Source organism: Lithobates pipiens, unplaced genomic scaffold, assembly GCF_037356315.1.
Source record: "Lithobates pipiens isolate NorthernLeopardFrog02 unplaced genomic scaffold, aLitPip1_a1.2 Scaffold_8, whole genome shotgun sequence".
Classification (NCBI taxonomy): Eukaryota; Metazoa; Chordata; class Amphibia; order Anura; family Ranidae; genus Lithobates; species Lithobates pipiens.
Genome location: NW_027507903.1, coordinates 164,211,917 through 164,236,120, shown reverse-complemented (window position 1 = coordinate 164,236,120; position 24,204 = coordinate 164,211,917). Strand labels below are relative to the sequence as shown.

Below are 24,204 nucleotides of genomic sequence, written 5' to 3'. Positions count from 1 at the left end.
GCAAGTGAATGTAATGAGTGAAGAGACATCAAGGGTTTAATTTAGGAGATGGAATCCTGAACAAAAATAGAAAAATTCAACCATAGCTCACAATCTTAGGACCCATTGACACTAAATTATCCTCATTAATGTTTGTTGCTACATGCATGGCAACACTCCTGTTCTATGTGTGGTGATATTCATAGTGAATGGCACCCCAAAGCACTATACAATTGATTGCAAAACACAACCCCACAAGGCAAATACTGTGTGTTGTGGTGTACTGCATAAGGAGTAATGTGTGATTTTCATCCGTTGGAAGCCCATTCATAATGAACCGGCAGCCTTAATGCAGTGCACTGTAATGGGTTCCATAACTCGTGGCATGTTAATGTAATGCAACATATTACTTAATTGGAAATACAGTAGGTACTAAATATTCAAGATGTATTTAACCACACAACAGTGAATTGCACAGAACAGGTAATAGTAGTTCTAAAAGATTTCACATAATAACAAAGTTTGCTGCCCTTTTCTTTTCAGTTAGTTGTTAAGTCCAATAACTCTGATAAATGTCATGCCTGCCTAGTATGCTTTTGTGTATGGAACTTATAGTGTAGGTAAAGCTTTTTTTAAAGTTTTGGATAAAATATGGAATGGTTAACATGCATGTAAAAACCCTAACACTGCATTTCTCTTATTTGCTTCCTTTTGGTCTGGTAAATACTGAATTAAAAGGATTTTATAAATACAAAGATGAATGCTGCGCTATCTTAATGTTGGCATGTGATACCCAAAATGTATTAATATTTTAGTGTAGAATTCTACAAATCACTGTAAACCATATTCTCAAAATGTTTCTTAAGTGATCCAGATATATACAATACATAAGGTGCCCTAGTGATAATGCTTGTTCAATAAAGTGACTCTTTTAAAGTGCAACAATGTAGTACAACATGTAAAATCTTATCATCACATGTCATATGAAATAAGTCCTTATGCAAAAAGTGTTCCAGTGCATTAAGTGCTACGTGCAAAATTCTATGCCAAAAAATATATGTGAAAACATACATTAATATAATAAAATATAAAGTCCATTCCAGAAAACAAAAAATATCAAATGGTGATAGCAAGCGTGTTCTTGAGTGCACTCAGGTACCCCCCCTTCAGTGTGTGCGCTCACATTAGAGCGTGTGACCTTACAGCTCAGTCAAAACATGCATATGAACCACCACTGGGTTCAGTATCTCTGATGGGATCCTAGGCTGCTTGATGGCACATTTTCCACATACATATAAAAAAAAGAAAACTAGATAGTATAGTATCGTTTTAAATAAATGTATTATTAAACTCTAGCCCCTTTGAAATAGGGTACTCACATTTCATGGGTGCTTCAGTGCAGCACTCTTTAAAAGCCAAAAAACGATTTGACCACTGAAATGGTGTGCCCCTTCCGCGTTGAGACCGATCAGCTGTCTCCTGCACCATCCTGTTCCCTCCCTCCCCAACGCGTGTTGATACAGGGATGTCATTGCTAACAGCTATCTAGATAGAAGTCAGCATATGTTTATGGTAGCTCGCAAGATTTTTTGTTGTTTTGAAAGGATTTTATATAAGCAAAAAAAAATCAGTTGATCCTTTCAGAAATCCACTGAGCTTATGCTCTGTTTCTGCTGACTGTGATCACTGATATTTGTTTAAATATCCTTGTGGTCTACAGAACACTTCTCCCTTTACTATTGAGAAGAGGAAAGGGAAAGGTCATTTGTAGTCCCAAAAATGTTTTTGTCCTAGGGTGACAACATGCTCTTCCATATATACAGTACATTGAGTGAGTGTTGTTTGTCTAAACTAAGACATGCTTTACTGTCAGGAACAGCAGGCAAAAATCATGTGGTCCACATATCTCTCAATAAAAAGGACCTGCCACAGCCCATGCTTTCACAAGGGATGTTGTTCAAGAGATACAAAAATAATGATACAGTGTAATTAACCACTTGTTTACTGGGCACTTAAAGTGTATATAAAACTAAAAAAAACAAAGGTCCTGTTCCTTTAGGGCATGAATAACAGCACAATGCTTGTGCTGTTCAATTCTTATCTTCCTAACTGGTAATAAACCTGGTTGATCCTACAAGTTCCTGAGTCTTCCTGCCTCTGCTGACCATGATAATCATGGCTGCTGAGCCCAGACTACGGTGGTCAGTTTACATATCTCATCATCTACAGCCCTTGTCTCTCCTCTGACAGTCTCTCCCCCCTCCCCCCTGTCATCATGAGATTGCTTTCCTCCCCGCCGCTCCCATCTGTATTCAGCTGCATAATGTAGCGCATAGGAAAGGAATCCCATGCAGATATGCCGCCATTAATGAAAGTGTAAGCGTTTGTTAGAAATGAACACAGGAAATACCTTTTCTGAGGGGCAGAGATTAAATTTTGACATCAGCCAGCCAGCAGAAGGGAATCTCGGCCCTTCCCACTTCTCTGCAAAAATCAGGGCTGGCCAACACAGGGGAATCATGAGTGCACAGCTGCAGTGTCAGAAAAGGTATTTCCCCTTGTGCAGATACTCACACTTTCATTAATCATCTGCATGGGATACATGTAAAAGTCTCTTTAGGGCACTGATGAGGTGGTACTGGTGGGCACTGATGAGGCTGGACTTATAGATGGCTCTGATGGGCACTGGTAGGTGGTTCTGAAGGGCACTGATGGCCAGCAATGAAGGACACTGATGAGCACTGATAGGTGGCACTGAGAGGCAGCACTGATGGGTGGCACTGATATGTGGCAATGGTAGGCATTGATAGGTGGCACTGGTGGGCACTGCTTAGCAGTGCTGATATGCACTGGTAGGTGGCACTGCTGGGTACTGGTAGGTGGCACTGGTTGTTACAGCAAATAGCAGTTCCAAAATTCTTTGTGCCATATGTTAAGCTCCCACACCAGCAGGTCTGCCATGGAAATTAATTTACACGGATCAGCTTGCTCATCCGTAATGCTACTTTTATCATTAATAATTGTTAAAAAAAAGAAACAATTTATTGGCACTTGGATTAGACAGTTGCTGCAGGATCAAAACTTTGCAAGTGATACATAATCAATACCCCCCATAACTGTTACTAGATAACTATACCAACATGCATATAATATCAGAGCACATATTTTAATGTATTGACAAAAATGTGACTAATTTGTCAGGATCTTCCATTCATTATTGTACACTACACATTAACTCAGTTATTATCAGGTTCCTGAATACTTGATCAAACATAATATGCTTCACATGCTGTGCTCACCTTTTGTAGAGATTTGAACTGTGTAGGTTAAGTGAAAGCAGCACTTAGCATTCCCAAATAGCATAATTTTATACTTAGAAGAAAGAAACCTCAGCATACAAACATGAGGGGTAAAAGATGTCTGCTAAATGTAAGGAAAAAATGGGGGGAAGCCAGTTTCAAGGCCCCCCTTTTACTCATGGGATTGAGGCAGTGGCAGTTTCTAGCTCCCTGAAGTAGCAGAAATAATAGGGAGGTTCTGATAGGCCAGCGAAGTCAGCTGACCCAAGAACATTCTGGAATCCAAGGGGGGTGGTTCAGGATTGGTCAGTAAAGGCCACGTGACCCCCCTGGAAGATTCTAGAATTCTTGGGGACCCCGATAAAAATGGGTTCCAGACACAGGCTTTTGCCAATCACCAGATGGAATTAGCAGGACAGCTCCCTGTCCCCCCCATCCCCTTGTCGTGGCTTGTTATGAGGTGGGAACCCTTACTCTTTTATAGAAGAAAGAGTAAGGGGGGAAAGAAATAACGTTTGTTAAAAGTAATGAATTATTAGGCCTGAGCTGTAGTGGCTGGGTCATGTTGAAATATTCGGTATATATTCGGTACTTTGATAGGAGATTACTAAAATATTTATTGCTTATATTTTATTTTTAAATTGAAAAAAAAAAAAAAAAACATTAATAAAGCTGTGGCTGTTATTCATCATCCATTTCAGTGGTGTGGTTTCAAATTAAATAATATTAATATATGTAATTAAGGTTTTAATATTATAGTTTTTGTTGCCTACCGTTTATTATCCCATAGTTCTATTAGTGCCAGTGTATAGCACATCATTTATTTTTATAAAATTTTAAAAGAAAAACAGTAGGATGAAAACATAAATTACAAGTTTCAGATCTGCAATCAAGTGTGTTTTGCAGACATGAGTTTAAACATTTCGTTAATGTTATACAGGGATGATATTCATTGTTGCAGTTGTGGAGGCTCTATATATTTTGTAAAACCTGGTATATCTTTAGCGCTGAGATAGTGGAAGGAGGCCTAGAATTCACTGTAGATTTTTTACAGGTACATTTTTTACAAATACATGAACATGTTGTTTGCCCAGAAACCCTTGCCTTTTTCCCCAGAGTCTATGGAGAAGATTTACTAAAACTGGTGCACACAGAATCTAGTGCATCTGTGCATAGTAACCAATCAGCTTCTAGGTTTTAGTCAAAGCTTATTCGAACAAGCTGAAGTTATAAGCTGATCAGTAAAGTCTAGTACACATGAGGCGAATGTCGGGCGACATTGGCCCGTGTGTATGGCAGCCAGTCCCAAAGAAGCTGGTCATTTGGTCAGCCTCTTTCGGAAAAGCATGCTGAAAAAACAGTAGGCAACCAGTTCCCAATCAGGGAGGCCATCCCCCAGTCCGAAAACAAAATAAAAGAAGGGGACATCACAAAAAAAAAATACAGGTGTGTACTAGGCTTTACTATGCACAGCTGCACCATATGCTGTGTTCACTAATTTTAGTAAATCCTCCCTATGTGTAGATCAGTGCAAATGTTAAAATGCACCATAGATTAATTTGGAAAATAATATTTACAGTTGGCTACAACTATAACATTTTTATAAAATATGATCAGAGAACACTTTTTTTTAAGATTTTGTATTGTAACTGTACTGTCTACCCTCATGTTGTAAAGTGATGCGTAAACTTTTGGCACTATATGAGTCCTGTATAATAATAATATAATAATTATACTGCTGGTACAAGTGAAACTAAAAGAGATAATTCACTCATTAGGATACAGGAAAGGAACAAGCCTTGTGTCCTAATATGTTCAGAATGAGTTTACTGTATACACTTTTTATGTCAATCTCCATGGTGACTAAGGATGAGCTGAACACTCCCCCCCCAGTTCAGTTCGCACCAGAACTTGCGAACAGGCAAAAAATTTGGACGAACACACGAACACTGTTAAAGTCTATGGGACACAAACATGAAAATCAAAAGTGCTCATTTTAAAGGCTTGTAAGTTATTGTCATAAAAAGTGTTTGAGGACCTGGGTCCTGCCCCAGGGAACATGTATCAATGCAAAAAGAAGTTTTAAAAATGGCGATTTTTTCGGGGGCAGTGATTTCACTAATACTTAAAGTGAAACAATAAAAATGTAATATTCCTTTAAATATCGTGCCTGGGGGTGTTTATAGTATGCCTGTAAAGTGGAGCAATTGTCCCATGTTTGGAACAGTACCACAGCAAAATGAAGGGTCTGGAATGGATTTTGGGGGGCACCCCATGCCATTTTTTTTTAAAATTTGGCACAGGGTTCCCCTTAATATTCATACCAGACCCAAAGGGACTGGTAATGAACTGGGGGGGGGGGGGGCCCATGCCGTTTTTTTTAAATGAGTTTTATCTATATTGCCGAGACAATTCAGTACAGCCGCGATCAGTTTTAAATGACTTTTTTCCTTTAGAAATGTAATTTTGCTGTGGTACTGTTCTAAACATGGGAAAACTGTGCCACTTTACAGGAATACTATAGACACCTCCAGACACAATATTTAAAGGAATATTTCATTTTTATTGTTTCTCTTTAAGCATTATTAAAATCACTGCTCCCAAAAAAAGGCTGTTTTTAAAACTTTTTTTTTTGCATTGATACATGTCCCCTGGGGCAGGACCCAGGTCCCCAAACACTTTTTATGGCAGTAACTTTCATTTAAGCCTTTAGAATGAGCACTTTTTGTTTTTCATGTTAATGTCCCATGGACTTTAACAGTGTTCCGCGGCTTTCAAATTTGCCACGAACACTGCATAATGTTCACTGTTCGGCGAACAGACGAACACCCAATGTTTGAGTCGAACTTACGTTTGACTCAAACATTGGACTCATCCCTAGTGGTAACTATTTAGAATTTTAACTTTAAAGGAGAACTGAAAGGAAATCCCTCCAAAGCGAAGAAAATACTTGGTTGTCATGCCAAAATTACTGTCCTCATTGGAAGATTTCGCTTATATGTTCTGAGAACAACCCAAAACATGGCATTTTCTTTTACCTTCACTTCTGATAATGGTAAACAGGACAAATAGAGAGGGTAAAAAGAGGTGGAGAGGAGGGCTCCAATCAACCATATGACGTAGTATGTCCTTTTATTAAATGCTTAAAAACAAAGAATATACTGTATAGTGCACTCACAAATAGAGGAAAACGGTGAGCATGTCTGTGTTAAAACCAGTCTGTAGATGGATCAGTGGGATCGGCTCAGCCACTACTGACCAGATGGAACCCTGCCATAGAAGCAGGAGAGATGCTGCTGTAGCCAACTTCTTTGTAGCACCTACACTCAGTGATCTTCCCCATAATGTGCTATAGCAAAGGATGATGGGATACATTTTTTTTTGTTTGTTTCAACTAGAAAGGGTAAATCTCCCAAAAGGCTGAGAAAACCTGAGAGGCGTTCTAAACCCTCTCCACTGTATCTAAAACTAAAAGAAAAGCTTTGTCTTGTGTTATCTTTAATTCATCTTCGGTTTGCTAATAACTCTGCAACATTATAAAGAAAATGCACACAAGGATACTGGTAACGTTAGCTTATCATGTTCAATTAACAGATGCTAGAAGGAAAGAATATAAGGTATTGGATTGCAGTACTGTAATTTTTTAGCACTAATCACTTGACTATAATGACAGTCTCTACCACAGTCTCAAATCGGATTATCCGTGGTATTGATCAAACACTCAGCAAGTGGCTGTTCCATGCTGTAAAGAAAGCCATTAGTCCAGGTTCAATGGTCTCTTTTCTTTTCATTGACTTTATTGTCATAGCACCATATCTAATTGTACTGCTCGCTGTGTCATTCTGCACCAGCTATATTCTTTATATGCAGGAAAGAAGGATTACATCCTATGAAACAGGAAGACGGACTCAACTATGGACAGTTTACATGTAATTTGTGCTTCAGCTTGACTGCTCCTGTCTATGCATGTCAGAACGGAGTATGGTTTGTACACTGACCCATGGTTTGTACCTAGTATGTGTAAGGTGAGCTTTACCTACTTGATGAAAAGTGATTCTATACAGCATTCTATTCTTTTGCTCTTGTCAGGCCTATTTGTCTGCATTTTTGTATTATTTATAGCTGTAATGTCAGATGTATAATTACAACTGTATATATTTAAAAAATGGAACACAGGCAAAAGCTGTGCAGGTGTTACATGGTCCTTGCTTTGAAAGCAGATTTTAAAGTGTCTTGAGTTTGTGCAGTAAAACACTTTGCTGCATGCTATCCAAAGGTCCACACACATATATGTATTAAACTATAAAATAATTAAAAAAACAATCAACCTCTTAATGACATTAGACATTTAATTACTCTGTGATGACTGCTATGAGAAAGCATTTTCTTTCAGAAGTGCAATGTGTAATTTAGTCAAGGATACAATTGATTATGAAATATAGACATTAGACATTCAGACATTCATTTAAATATTTTTAAATGGTGATATATTTTCCAGTAGTGATTAAATACCACCAAAAGAAAGCTCTATCTGTCTCAAAAATATATAAAAAATATGTTTGGGTACAGCATTGCATGGCAAAAACAAAGAAGCAGTGCACTATGGGTAAAGCATATAAATTTATTGCATTTCTGAGAAATAAACAGCAACTGTCAATAATAAAAACTTGCAGAGGTTGCAAAGGCAGTCATAAACACATATAGCCTATATAGATACTGATGTAAAAGAATGTTATTAATAAAAACAGTACCACTATATTATCCAGGTGGGGAAGGGTCAACATCAACCGATGAGCTTGTGGGTTAAAACATGGGGAAAGATGTAATAATCCATGTGGATAACGATGGAAGCCCGGTGATTGTAGGGGGATAGTTGTGTCACAACCCTTTACTTCTAGCTAGTGGTCAGCCTCTGCTGGTGTCCAAAATAGAAACCGCAATGGCGGAGGACCCTTTTGAAAAGCAGTAGACTCTGTAGCCATTTTATAATTTAGAGTCTCTGTAAAAAAAACATATATAACGTTTGGGGGTTCTGAGTATTTTTCTTGAAAAAAAAAAATTACATGTAGGAGACAAATGTCAGAATTGGCCTGTGTGGGAAATAGTTAATGACATCAATGCATTTAGGTAAGTAAAAATTCTGAGCCTTTGATACTTTTTTTGGGGCAAAAAGAGCTAGAGTCAGAAAAAAGAAGCTAGTGAATAGTTATAGTCAACTTTTTATAAGCTGTAGCTTATGCAAAATTTCCAGTCATATGTGGAAACTGATCACGTTTAGATGGAACTGTGTCATGCCTAATGGCTGGTTGTTTTATTACAGGATTAACACTCGTCTGAAGGAAGCTTCACTTCCTATTATAATACAAACATGTTATGGAACTTTTTTTTTCATAATGGTAAATCCAAAACCAGAAATCAGGCACAAGAAAGTAAATATTAAAGGTACAGTTTTTTTAACTGACCACAATATATATATATATATATATATATATATATATATATATATATATATATATTTATATATATATATATTTTTTGTCCTATAATACTGAACATGGTACCTATATTTAGGGTGTTACATGTACAGTGGAACCTTGGATTACAATCATAATTCATTCCAGAAGAATGCTTGTAATCCAAAGCACTCGTATGTCAAAGTGAGTTTACTTATATGAGTCAATGGAAACTGGATAATTTGTTCCACAGTGACTGCTATTGTATGCAGTACCACATGTGGCCAGAGGTGGGGGCGCTGGAAACACTTGGAGACCACTCAGACCCACTCAAATGCACTGGGGAAGCCTCGGAGAGTCTCCGAGCAGCTCCGAGTGCATTTGTGTGGCTCCGATCGGCTCCGAGTGTCACTAGTGCCCCGCACCTCTGACCAAATGCGGTACTGCACACCCCATTGGCTTGAATCCTGCTCGTCTTGTGAGATAACGCTCGCAAATCAAGTTCAAGGATTTCAAAAAATAATAGATTGTATTGTGAAACACTCGTAAACCACGTTACTCACAATCCGAGGTATTACTGTATTATGTTCTGCATCCACCCCCTTATCCCCTGTGACAGCAGGCTGGATTTCTTCTTCCCGAAATCTTCATCTTTTAGAAATTGTGCAGCTCCATGGGACAGCTGCATCATTCATTCACAGAAAACTGGGAATGAACAAACTTCAAGTCCCATCTACCACTGGAGCAGATAGGTTGCATCTCTCAATTAAAGTGTTTGTTACCCTAATAAAAAAATAAAAAATGATCCTTTCCTTTAAAGCATGTTATACAGCACAGTGCTTGTACTGTGTAATTTGGCCCCCTGTTTCATCTGAAATACCTGGTTGATCCTGCCTAGTTCTGCCCTCCCCTTGTAAACTGACCATGGTGTATCATGGCTGCTGAGTCCCTGGCACCATGGTCAGTTTATGTGCCTCCGTCATCCGCAGCTCTCCTGTCCTCCTCTGTGCTCTTCTCCCCCTTCTCCTCCCTGCCTCTATGCTTGTGATAGTGCCTGCCGCCTCCCCTCCTGCTGCGGAAAAAAACATTGAATCTGTCATATAATCCTCTGTGTCTCATTATGCTATGTGCCGCAGTCTGTGTTTCATTTAAAAAAATGCAGTCTATACCTGATTTCAGAGCGCCGTTCAGTGATCACGTGACTGGCTGCCTCTCTTCTCCTCTCGTCCTGACTGACATCAGTGGGGGAATCTTCAATCCTCCCGCTCTAGCTGGCAGATCAAGAGAGGACAGAGGTGGCCCGTCACGTGAGCACAGAGTAGCGCTCTGAAAACCAGGTATAGATGGCACATAGCATAACAAATACAGAAGATGATATAAAGATAGACAACAAATCCCAGGGCGATTAACTGTTTAGTGACGTTATAAAGATGTCACAGTGGCTTAACACAGTGTTTCTCAATTCCAGTTCTCAAGGAGCACCAACAGGTCATGTTTTCAGGACTTATATAATTTTGCACAGGTGATTTGATCAGTTTCACTGCCTTAGCATTTACCACAACCCTTTCATCTGAGGGAGATCCCGAAAATATGTTGGTGCGCCTTAAGGAATGGATTTGAGAAACACTGGCTTAATAATCACTTTAACTATAAGGGCACTGATCAGCACTCAGGCAGTTCACTGACAGTTCTTGTAGCTAAATAACTGTTTGATCATAGGAAGATACAGACAGAGAGCTCTCAGCAGTGTCTGTAGGAGCCTGACATTGTACCCATGATCTACTGATTGTGGGCGCAATGCTTTGAAACGGACATGCCTACACATGATTACACCAAAGTCCATTTGTTTAGAACGCAATGACGTACGACGAGACTAGAAAAAGGAAGTTCAAAAGCCAGTAGCCAATAGCTGCCCTTGCGTCATTTTTTATCCATCAGAACAGCATACAGACAAATGGTTTTCCCAATAGGAATTGATTCCGTTGGAAAGATTTAAAACATGTTCTGTTTCTAGGTCCATGAGAATTTTTGAAAAAAAAAGTCAGATGAAGCCCACACACGATTGGAATATCTGATGAAATTATTCTGTTGGACCTTTTCTGCCAGAAAGCCCGATCGTGTATGCGGCATTAGAGTTGATCTGTCAGTAACTGTAAAATTCTGCAGAAATAAACTATTGACATGCCACAATATACAAGAACACTATAATTTTTTATTTTATTTAAAAAGATCCACCTTTTATCTTTAAAGAGGTGTCCCTGAGTTTCAATGTTAGGTTCCCTAGGCTGAAATTATATAATCAGTCCAGTTTCCTAGAATGAAATTATATTATCAATCTGCTGCAAGCAGCGAGAAGCATTGCCCCATTCTTTATTTCCCACGTGATTAAACTACAACACTCACACACATTCATGTACAATGGCAAATGTACAGGCACCGGTATTTACATGATTGTGCCACCTCTAAACCATCATCCCAGTCAATGAAGTAGATGCTGACCCTGGAAAATGCTTAAATGAAGATGACACTGTCCATTTAGAGAGAAAAGCAGATGAAGGCAGTAACAAAGGTGTACTCTGCTCTTTGCAATAGGCAACAAATCCTGGAAATTATGACATAAAACTTTAGCTTTCTGCACTATTCATGAAAAAATTATCTATTTACAGGTCAACTTCAATTCAAGCACTAAGGTATTTTATGGTATACATGACAGTCACATCCCAAGGCAGACAATGCCAAATGACAGGCTAAAGCAAATACCTACACATAATAAGAAGAAAGTAGACACATTCACTCTCTAATTTCTGGCAGTTCCCAACTTCTCCTTCCTGCATGTGAAAGCATGAACAGTGCCATTTAAAGAGCAGCAGCAGCATAATTACTGACTTGTATATCTGTCATTTAGACACAAATAGACTGAAAAACACTAATGTATAATTATGAAATATGCATGGGCAAAACTGAATGCACTAAATGACAGCTGAAAAGAACAAGTGATTAATTGCTATGTAATGATTTAAGAAGGACCTTGGAAGAAATATATTATGATTTTTTTTTAATCTGTCACTCGCTAAATTATTGCTGTAATGCAAAGCATGATGGATGTCAAGAAGAGAACCACAGTAAATTATTTTGCACAGTTTTAGTTTTATTTCTACTGTAAGTAAGCATTCTTAAACATGCCTACAAAAGTATCATGATCTTGTGTTATCATAGCTCTTTAAAAGGAAACAGCACCAAGGGAATAACGTATTTGGGCATACAGCATTTATTTAATTAACATAACCTAACACCAAAAAAATACTGTCTGTGCTCAGATCATGTTACAGTCCGGGTCCAGCAATTTTGAATCATTTTCACTGACCAGGCACAGAGCACTTTTGTAAGCTTAATCAGAATTGTATTTTTTAGTGGCAAAATTGTTGAGTTTCCACTGCTGTCTACTCAGAAATTCCAGCATCAATATAAAGGTAAAAGTATGTTGTGTCATTCATAACCTTTATCATCTTAAACATTTTCAGTAGGTTGGGATTGTATTAGCCCTTGTACACACGGTCGGAGATTCCGACGGAATGTGTCCTATCGGACCTTCTTGTCGGATATTCCGACTGTGTATGGTCTCCATCGGACTGTTTCCGTCGGAATATCCAACGGACCAACTTTTCTAACTTGTCGGTAAAATTTTCCGACAAAATGCTCCGATCGGACATACTCCGATCATGTGTAGCCTACTCCGACGGACAAAGTGCCATGCATGCTCAGATCAAATTCCTAGACCAAAGATATTGGCTACTAGCCTGAATGTAGTCCCGTCGTAACAAAATAACGTCATCACGTTATGTACAATTGGATTTTCCGACAACTTTGTCCGACCGGGTGTAAGCAACAGTTTTGGACAAAATCCGTCGGACAAAATCCAACGGATTTGGTTGTCAGAATGTCTGACCGTGTGTACAAGGGCTTAGGTCCTATCAAGTTTTGATTGCTGAGTTGAGATTTCCCCTAACCAATGATACAGACAGAAAGTAAGGTAAACCAGTGAGAACCAGACAGCGATAAAAACTTGTGGAGGTGAGAGCACCATGTGTAAATAGAGAGTCTTGGAAACTCCAGCTTGTTGGAGAACCATAATCACTTTGTTCTTAAGTCGCTAGAGTTTTCCATACTTCTATAGCAGCATAAAGAAGCAGTTAACCATACTTTGTATTAATGTATGACATGCCTCCATTTCATATGCTTGAAGGGACCTATTAAGATCCTCTACATTGCAAGTTTGCACTGAAATGTGTTTGTTCAAATTCTGGACTTTAAAGTAGATGTAAACCCGATATCTGCAGCGTTTTCTTGTCCCTCTTCAAAGCACTATGCCCCATAGCAGTCTCCTGCTCCGTTCTTCTGTTATCAGCCTGATAATTCCTGTCAAGTTCTCCATCACATATGGTAAAAGCAGCCGGAATTTTGTGTTGAGATTGCTATCAATAGATTGGCAGAACTCTGAACTATTCAACTATCAGCTCTGAAAGTCTCTTCCTATGAGAAGAGGGGGTGTGTGCCTTTCCTCCAATTAGCTGTCTTGGCTGTATGCCCAGGCTTCACTGCAGTGATAACCAGGAAGAGAAAATCTCCTAACATGATCTGAACTTTTCTAAACAGTATATAAAGATAAAGACAGCAGAGACACAAGTAAAACGTATGTAAGGAGATTTGTTTCATCCCTGTGTATCATCTGAGGCTGTTCACATCACCGGGTATATGTGAGGGTTTACATCCACTTTAAGCCCATTTGGCAGGAACTGAACTTAATGTATAGTTGCGGGTTTTTCTCCCACTACTATATAGAAGAAGTTTTCTTCTGCTGTTATCATTGGTAAGGGTGTCAGCACCCATTGCATCCTTAGTAACAAGTAATGTCACGCCCTATTCATTTACTGTCAATAAATTACCAGCTATAAAAATAAAGTCCAGGTATAGTTTTTTTTTTTGGTGTGGGGTCCCCCCCCCATAATTCCTAATACGTCCTTCAGGTCTGGTATGAATTTTGAATGGGCCCCATGCAAAGGTTCTGGTTTGAATTATGAGGAGAACCCTATGCAAAACATTTTAAAAATTTGGGCCCCCCAAATATCTAAACCAGACTCTTATCTCAGCATGCCAAAGAATATGCAAAAACTGTATGTGTGTCTTTATTTACTTTTCACTCTTTGTTGTGAAACCCCTTTTGAAACCCTTTGTATTTATAGGGGACTTCCAGATTCTAATAAAATCCCCACGCACAGAGTCCCAAAATTACCTGGCCAGGGTTTTGTGGAAAAAGCCCACCTTAACATGGGTACTTTGCAAAGGGGGTCCCCCCTGGCAAGGTACCCTCCCCATGTTAAGGGCATGTAGTCTGCTATGGTTCTGGAGAGGGGTGCGTGCTTATCCCACTATTTTCTGGCCTGCCAGGGTACATGTTTGGATAAGGATCTGGTGTGGATATTTTGGGGGACCCCATGATTTTTTTCTTGATTTTTGCGTGGATTTTCCCCTTTAAAATTCAGATAGAATTTGGGTATACCACATGCTGTTTTTTTGTGTTGAATGCCCCTTGACATCCATACCAGTCATGCATGACATGTATTTTTAGGGGAAACCCTGTGTGTTTTTTTTTATTTATTTTTTTGGTGTGCTATCCCCCATTGATATCTATGCCAGGCCCTCACTTAGAAAAAGGGTGTAATATACTGTAGATGAAGGGAATTGGCTGAAGTAGCTCTGTAAAAGTCAGTTTTGCTGCAGTAGTTTGTATACACCATACAGATGTGCCATGTCACAAGGTTAGAGCATGCTTTATGTATGTTTTTTAAGGTAATTTAGCATTTTTAATATTTCCCTTTAAGGCCCCTTTCACACATGCGGACCGTATGTCCGTATTTAATCCATCCGTTTGCGGATGAAATACGGACCTACATGCATCCCTATGGGATGGCGGGTGTCTGCGCATGAACATCCGCAGACACCCAATATCGCCCGTCTCCGCTATGATTCGATTCTGCAGACGGAGGAAAATCCTATTTTTCTATCCGTCTGCAGAGCGGATCGGATGAACACAGACAGACGGTCCGTGCTCATCCGATCCCCCATAGAGGAGAGCGGAGATCTGACAGGGTGGTCCCTGCATAGTGTGCAGGGACCGCCCTGTCATTCCCCAGCTCAGCGGGGATAAACGGAGCGATCCCCGCTGAGCAAGCGGATCATCATGGGGCGGATCATTACGGATCCTTCCCGTGTGAAAGGGACCTTAGTATTAAAAAAAGAAAACACTGCTCCCCACCAAACAGTGTTTTTACTTTTTTGTTGTTGATTTTGTACTCTGTACTACAGCTGACTTCAATCTGATTTCACTTTTAATACTGGAACTTCAGTAATATTTGTCAAACCTGTCTCGTATTGAACCAAGGCTTTTCCCTAGCCTTTGACATACAGTATGTAGCTCACCCAGCTGTTTGTATACACACATTGTATGTACATGCATACAGTATATACTCATATAATTTCTAACTGATAGACTCATTATGTGAGTAGTTGTAATCTTATAATACACAGAAAATACAAAGCAACCAAGTATAATTTATGTGACCTTAAAAATGGATGGAAATCTTGGGGGGAACGCTATTTAATCTTCACTCAGCAATAGTGTGTAATCTGCATTTCCAAACCCTTTAGACAATTTTTAAAGAAATTAAACCTAGAAATTAAAGTGTCAGTTAAGTATGGACTGTTAACCTATGCTTCTTAACCAGCAAAGTTTGTAACCTTCTGTTAACAACAGGAAAACTGTACTATGGAGAAGGAATTTCCTGTTGGGTTATTACTAGGGATTAGAGGCCAGAGGGGACAGGTAAAGCAGAAAATTCTACATTCCATGGAGATATTCTATAGGAAAAATGTTCACTGTATAACCATTTTGCTAAAAAAGAGCAAGATGCAAATGTCACAGGAACCCTGAAGCCATTTATCATAATTGTACTTTGTCATGTGGTCTCAGAGGGCATATGTTTATATGTATCTAGGGAGGCTGATAATAAACTTGGCATGCCAACATATTTTTTCATAAATATTCAGCATCACAGAATGTGCCTCTCTAAAACATTATATATAAGGAATAAAAAACAGAGAACTGAATGAATGAGGAAAAAATACTGTTGAAAACAGTACACATTCTATAAGAAGCGACACCCATATTATATAGTGTCATGTTTTAACATAGGCTATTGCCAAAATTAAAGTGGTTGTAAAGGATAAAGGTTTTTTTTAACTTAATAAAATACCTTCCAAGATTAGATCCTGGCTCAGGAGCAAGCCCGCACATCTGTCCCCCATAGCAAACACTGAAGAGCAAAAGCAGAGAGAACTGGAAGGGAATCCTAGAAGAGGAGCTTGAGAGCTGCTCTGTGCAATACCAGGTAAATATACCATGTTTGTTATTTTAATTTAAAAAAATGGTAAACAAATTTTAAAATATGAATATAAAAAATATAAATCTATTATATGAACTTCTTCAGTTTGTACAGTATGCATAAATATATTTGGGTGAATGACACACCACCCCATATAAGTATTATTTTTTTTTAAATAAATAGCACTTTTTTTCCTTTACAGAAATTCCTATACCATGGTCAACATGGCATACAAATTGCTTTAGCAGTCTTCGTAGCATAATTTCTTCTTGTATGCTACAGACATTTTAGCTGAAAAAGACGCTGTAAGAAATGTGAATTGCTATCAGAGTTCTGGGATGCATACAAACATTATTTATGATGTGTGAGACAGGCTGTAACCTCTCTATTAGTTATTATTGGCTGAAATGTAATAACCTTCTTTACTTCTTCAATTTGTTTAGAATTTTTGACCATTACATATAAAAATTAGGCACACACATTTAATACAACCATGCACTGAGAAAATATATAGGCCTCCACTATTCATTTTGAAAATGCTAGCTGCCTATCTTTTCTTTTGGTTCAATGACTAACATGGTTGAAGTGCGCAGGATGTTCGATATTCCCTGACTTCACTAGTTGAATTTTTGTTCCAGTGCAGCAGCTGAGGTAGCATTGAGACCAGACACAGCCATGTAACCAGCATTTTCAGAAAGCAATTTGCAATAGCAGCTTCCATATTTCTCTCAGTATATGTTTCATTAAAAGACACAACCTTTAGGAATTATATAAGTTCTATGTTTAAGGTAAGAAACATTTGTCCGGAGCTGAGGTGCAGCATCTTAATGTCTTGAACATTTTAATAGCTGAAGAATGAGAGCTCGCGTAAAGATGCCAAATCATGTCATGGAGAAAGTTAATATATAGATGACGGACGAATAAAAGTACACGGCTGCCAGTGGCCACATTGCATTCCTTGCCCTCTCTGAACCCAATCAGTGCTGAGACCACTGCAATCTTTGCTTCTAACTACTTAGCTGTTAAAACAAATAGAAGTATCTGAAAATAATTAAAAGCAGAAAACATATAAGACACAGCTAGCATGTTATTCTAATAACATCCAATGTGGCAGTAATTTTGCATCTAAATTCAAACAATCATATCTATTGTCCTCACTGCTGATTGTATTAAATGCAGCTTTAGGCACATCCTTCAGTATTGCTTGAATATAATATGTATGCTATCTACATTTTGCTCCAAATAGTTATGAGTTAAAGGAGGAGTTTGGGGGTGACAAAAAAATAAAAAACAAACAAACATATATAATCACCTCCATTCTGCAATATTGGTGCGATGCTGCAGCTGTCCCCTGACGCTATGCCTGGGAACTGAGCGATCACATGACTAAGCGCTGGAGGGATCGCTCTCTTCTCTTCTCTTATCTTCCAGAGCTCATTGGAGCACTGGGCTGGAGAGGGGGTGGGAGCAGCTGGTTTTGACTCTCTTCTGCATGCTGAGAAATGGAGCCAGCTGTCAGTAAGGCAGCTGAGTAGATCGCAACAAAATGGTCAGGGTCCTTCCAGAGCCTCTGTGACATCAGCTGACAGTGGACTTTAGCTGTCAGCTGATTCTGGGTCACAAAAGAGCACATGTGACTCTGTGACCCAGAAGAAAAGGGCAACCAAAAAGCTTTGACCATGATTCTCTTTTAATTACAGCACTATTATACTGTATATAAAGGAAACACAGGCAGAACAGCAGTGCAGATGGTCCAATGGAGAATGCCTCCTTCTACTCCATACAAAAGTTATTTTGTTGGGGGATAGCCTGATCAGACACAGGATTCTCGCTCTCATTCGCAGATTGCATTACAAGTTGTGTAATCAATGAAAGAACTTTCCTCAATGGAGGAGGGGGAAGGAGGGACCCCTGCTGGACCATTTGTAATGCTGCTCTGCCTGAAGACCCAACGCTGTTAACCATCCCTAGCATTGTAAAGTGCTGTGCAAACTGTTGGCGCTGTATAAATCCTGTATAATAATAATAATTACAGCACCAGAAGTTTAGAGACAGGAGGAGAACAGGTATCCCTGCAGTGAAGACTTTTACAGAATTTGGCTGCCTGGACAATTTAAGACATCCTTCATTACAGGCAAGTGATGTGACTATGGCTATAAAGATTTTTTTTCAAAATAGTCAATATCTCCTTTCAGTTCTTGTAGTCAGTTGAGTAAAAAGTGAATTCTGATCTGTTGCTATAGGAAACAGAATTATGTTTGTAAAAAAACAGAGTGCGTATATGTGGGTTATACTGTATAAGCAACATTTTGCAGATCAATTAGATTAATGAAGAACCAAAAACAAACCATGTACTGTACAGCTGAGAAATCCCATCTTAATTTTTTTTTTGTATAAACTACATTTCCAAAATTTGAAAGAGGATTGTTTGCGGTTGGCTGCAACACATCATTGCTTTTAGAACCCTACTCCCTTCTTTATTTTTTAAGTAGAAATGGAAGTTTAGCAGAATTTGTCAGATAAGAAAGTGGAATGAAGTGGTTGTGGGTAGCCCCGGCAATTGCCCATAACAGTTCCGAGCTTCATCAAAACCACAGTGATATTTGGTTATACAGCATTTGAACTGTACACATTTCTATATAGACTTAAGCCATATCATATTTCACTAAACCCTTCCAACAGAATGTGTGTAGACCAAACAAAAGTATTTTAATATGTTTAAATAAACTATAGAAATATTCACAGTCTTGGTGAAAACTATCATGTTTGATTTGTGCACATTAAACAGTGAATAATTGCTGTAGTCTCCACACATATGGCGTGAACATACAAAATGTGTAAGTTCAGGAGTGGCTCTGTTTATATATATTTATATCTGCCTATACATCATTTCTTTATGCTTGACTAAAAAGATGGCATCTGTTGCTGGGAGTAGGCTTTGCAAAGCTGGTGACACGGTTAGCTAATGGCCTACCACATTCACTAACATCTACTTGACATACTACATAAACACATTTTTAATTTTACCTCCGGATAGTGGCCAACATCAACATAGGTACAGACAGGGTGAAAAGCTCCAGTTCCACAGGCATACAAATGAGTGTGGTTGTAAACCTTCAGAACCTTAATAAAATTGGCACATTCTCTCTGTGGAAAGAAACAGAAATAGAAAATTAGTATATTCGGGCACAGTAAATACATAGCTTATGTGCATATACCACTAATACTATTCAGATGCCCATTCCAACCATGCACTCATTAAAGAATACATTTCTTAAAAAAACAACAAAAAAAAAAAAACTTTAATTTCTAGTAATTATTCTCCCTGTCAATGAAAAATCTTTATTTCTTTATAGATACCTCTTCCTGCACAGTGCCACTCTTGTAAATCCATTGTTTATAGTATATGCCTCCAGTTTATTTTCCATCCAATAATAACGGAAAGGCTGTAGGGTATGCAGTGTGGGTCATTGGGCACAACATGTCATAAAGCAAAAGAACATAGTAGGTTGCTGTATGTAGCTTGCCCTACATGCTTTCATCTGGTGACTTTGTAAAACGTGGCATATCCCAAAATCATAGTTTAGCAGTAAATGTGGTTCATTAGCACCAAAAAGATCTTTTGATCCTGCTAAGGTTACATTGAGTTATTTTAAGTCAGCTGCTAAATTAGGTAAATGTAGTTAATTGTGGAGTGGTAGATGTATTTTAGGCAAAAACTTGCATAAAGACATACATTTAATAAAAATTATTAGTTCTGTTACTAGCAATAAGTTACTTGTAAGTTACTTGTAGGATTTGTTTCTGGCAAAAGAAAAGAAACCATCCACTCACTATTGTATGAATGCTGAACCACTTAATGTAAATGCTTTACGGGTACAGTAAACCAATTTCACTGACTCAATAGTTAGGTGTGGTCTCCATGACTCACAGGCTAAAAAAGGTTTTGTTTCGGGCACATAATTGTGTACTGAGTTTCCTTTTTTTATTTGTAAGGAGTTTAAAAGACTGTTAAATATTGATATATAGTGCATTTATAATACCTATGGAAAGATATAAGTAAATCTTATTTGATCACTAAATACAATATTTTATTATAATACTTTGTTTCATTGTGGCTCACTCAGGTGCCTTATCAGCAGGGATGAACATAGTAAACACTGCATTGCAAGATAGATGTTATGAGCTAAGTAAAGAAATAGTCTGCTTTAGCGTGCATTAACACCTATGTACTGTATATGCATGTTCAGCACATGGTATAAAGTGCATCTTATAAGCCATTTTTAAAAGAGTGTCTGTCTCTATACTCAGTGTAGCAGGCAACATATTTACCACCACTAAGGCCTCCTCTCCCTTCCTGTCAGCATATCTATTTTTTAGGAGGCCTCCTAGCACCCAGTTATGCTGATGGTGTGCAGAGCCTGATGGGAAAGCTCAGCCACTAGCTCCCTATCAGGTCCACCCTCAACTTGTGATTCACAGTGAGTAGTGGGTGGATTCTATAGCCAATAGCAGGCTGTCTATTGGCCATGAATCAACCCAATTCCATGTTGTCAATCACAAGGGGAACAGACCTGAAGGGGAACTAGTGTCTGTGAGTTCCCATCAGGCTCAGACCACCCAACTTTAAAACTCCCTTGCACTGCACTGTCCGTGCGGTAGCCGCAAGAGCATGGAAAGAGCGCAACTCCATTTAGACACTCCTGTCTTAGTGCACCTCTACAGGCGGTGCATTCCTCAGTTTCATGTATCTGTTTATAACAGATACATTAGTTTCTCAGCTGCATTAAAATGTATCCTGTATAGTCTTAGATACTCTTTATAACCTCCCCTGAATCCATTTTGGTATACAGGCTTTTTCTATGCATATTACTTATGGGCCCTCAATGCATACCCCAGCATCAGAACAAACACATAATCCTTTTTTCCAAAGCACTGACATCTAGGTATCTCCCAGTTATACAGCGGCTGGGTCATTTGTGTGTTTTCCTGCATTAAAATCAGAGCTATCAAATGTTAGGTTCTGTGTCCACACACATTCTGATATTTTTGCTCATTGCAGATCCAAAAGGACTTGTTAAAACTGTAAATTCAAACTATAAAGAGGAAAAAAAAATCTGTTTAGCGCATTTGTGGCCAACTTTAAGATTCAATTGTACATTTGTTGTGCTGTAACGCCGGCATGCTACAGGGTTAATGTCAGTTACACTTAGAGAGCAGACTGATATTTTGTTAAACTAACTGCCTGTTAAAAATTGTTTGTAGCAGATTTTCAGATCTGAGACAGAACAGTTCCAAAGGTGTTATGTATATGGACGTGTGTCATAACCACGACACAACTCTCACCTCCTTCTTGGCTCTGGGCCTAAAAAAACATTCATTCCAACCTCTCATGCACAGATCAATATATTCATATCTTTAGCAGCTTAGTATAAAAATAAACAGTAAAGTATATTGTGTCACAGTGCAATTTAGTGCATTAACAGAGATGAAATCGGAAAATATAGTTTTTGTGTATGAGTACAAAATATTGTAAATGTTTTAGGCCTCTTGCACATGGTCATAATGTCAAGCATATGGATGCACAGTGTAAAATTCGTCTGTTGTTGTGGTACCCCGAAGCCACAGCTGCAGAGTATTTTTTTTCCATAGGAATATATAAAAAAAATGTTCACAAATAACAGCTAGTATCAATGTGTACTTGCGCAGGCATATAGGTGTAGTTTTCAAAAATGATGTAAGAAGTGGTTGCATGAGAGTAATCTTTGATGTAAATATTTGTATATGATTTCCTGATTTAATTTAACCACTTTGCACACACGCTATAGCCGAAAGACAGCTGCAGCGTGGCGCTCAATTGCCGGGACGGCGTCCCTGGACGTTCTTCTGTTTATTTCCCCTCTGCGCGCCGCCACTGGCACGCATCGGGGAAATTCTGTGTTGACGGTGTCCCTTCGACACAGCCAATTGCAGATCGTGCTAAATGGCCAATCACAGCGGCCATTTAGCACTTGAACAGAGCTTCCAATGAGAGACAGTCTCATATGTAAACATATGAGATCATCTCTCATCGCCGGCTCTCCCTCCTCACACAGAGACCACGTGACCGGACCCTCATGCCATTTTTTTTTCCGCAGGGTTCCCCTTAATATCCATAGCAGACCTGAAGGGCCTGGAATGCTCTTGGAGGGGAACCCATGTCGTTTTTTTATTTTTTATTAAAGTCGCCTGGCCTGGGGGCGACTTAAAGTCAAGTCGCCCCGAGGTGCGCTGTGATTCACACTCAAGTCATGTCCAAGTTGCCTCCCAAAGTCATGCTGGAAGTCGTGTTGCCCCTGTGTGAATGGACTGTTAATAATACGGCGTGCGCTATTATCAATTGCGATGGCATATTACGTGTTGCGCTTATGCATACGCCGGTTCATATGCTCACTTGATCATTTATCTGGCGCACAAATTGAGGTATGAACAGGCGTAGCACATTTATCTTAGTAAATCAGCCCCAATGTAACCAGTAGAGCTCTGTTTGGCTCCTAATGTTGCTCTTCACCTTTCTCAGTCTGAATATTGTTGCATAGAAAACTACATAAGTCAGCTATGAAGACAGAGTCAGGTTTGTATGCTAGTTTTATGTAAAAACAATTGAATCATTTTAGCAGGCTCTTGGTGATATCAGCACGCTTAGTACTGCTTGAATCTTGTAAAAAGCTGGTGTTTGACCATGTGTAGAAAGCCTTAGGCAGATAAGGTCTTATTTAAATTTGGCAGTCACATTTGAATGCACTTAAATATGCTACAACATCCATTATAACAATACTTAGCACACTAAACTGTCAATCCCAAAAGAGAGAAAAAATATCTAATTGCCAAAGGTTTTTTTTTAACAAAGAAAAGACCAAAACATGCAAGGTAAGATCACCGGAGCATACATGTTTATACTTCTGGAAGAGGTAGGGGAGAGCTGACAAAAACCATCAGCACCAGCACAATCCTAATAAGAAGCAATAACCTCCAGCTGAACATATTGTTGGTTAGCCAGAAAACCATTTGGCAGCCAGCAAGTCCAGTGCTTTGATGTTGCTCACAGACACCCGTACATTTGTCAGGTCCAATTTGGGAGACTATGCTCTCAGCTTTGTTTACCACTGAGTGTGTGTGACATCAATACCAAAAACCCCACTGTAAGGGAATGTATTTATTTTTGTAAATGAATGGTTTGGGTCTCTGCTCTCAAAATACACAAAGTTAAAGTACATTAGTAAAAGTAAGGTGCTACCATAAAAATAACATGCATTCTCATGTTACATTCCAGTTGACAAACTCATCTGCTAGGTTGACCATTGTGGTTTTAGAGGCTGCTGCAGCTGCCTCCAGCACAAGGGTAGGCAACCTCGGCCCTCCAGCTGTGGTGAAACTACAAATCCCATCATGCCTCTGCCTCTAGGAGTGATATCTGTGATTTTTAGGGTCTTGCAATGTCTCATGGGACTTCTAGTTTCAAAACAGCTGGAGGACCGAGGCTGCCTACCCTGATCTAGCACCTTGTATTTTATATCTATATTGGTTTCCTTTTTTCTCTCTCTCTCTCTCTATTAAGACAGCTTAATAAAAAACAAGACATTTGGATTTTTGAAAACAAAATGGTAATTTATGAAGGCACTATAATGCAAGAGGTTGAGGTGTTTGATGTCTAACATGTTGTTAACTACACAAGTATAAGGTTGAGTATGGTCAACTGTATACTTGTGTATAAATGACTATTTCATATTTTTAATAACATTCTGTCATACTTTTAGACAAAGCTGTCAGAACAGAACAGCTTGCACTTGAAGTCATTTTGGTCTAAAGGAAAATGTTCTTCTTTCCCATATAACACATGTAGATACTCATTGTTCTTTCTGTGAAACTTATCTTTGGTTTGAGATAAACACTGGCCTAAACATCCAAGAGCACATTTAACCATCAACAAACATAAAATGAATACTAGTAATTAAAAGCTATGATCTGCCTAAACCTTCCCATACCCTAACATAC

The 24,204-nt window shown here is 38.8% G+C and overlaps 1 protein-coding gene across 1 annotated transcript in view; it reads right to left on the bottom strand.

Annotated features, from left to right (window-relative positions):
• The window catches only part of SEMA3A (semaphorin 3A), a 308,087-nt gene that overhangs the window by 149,209 nt on the left and 134,674 nt on the right, over positions 1-24,204 (bottom strand). Inside the window, exon 4 of the mRNA XM_077469953.1 lies at positions 19,198-19,317. Coding sequence (XP_077326079.1) covers positions 19,198-19,317 — 120 coding nt within the window. The remainder of the gene's footprint in view (positions 1-19,197; positions 19,318-24,204) is intronic.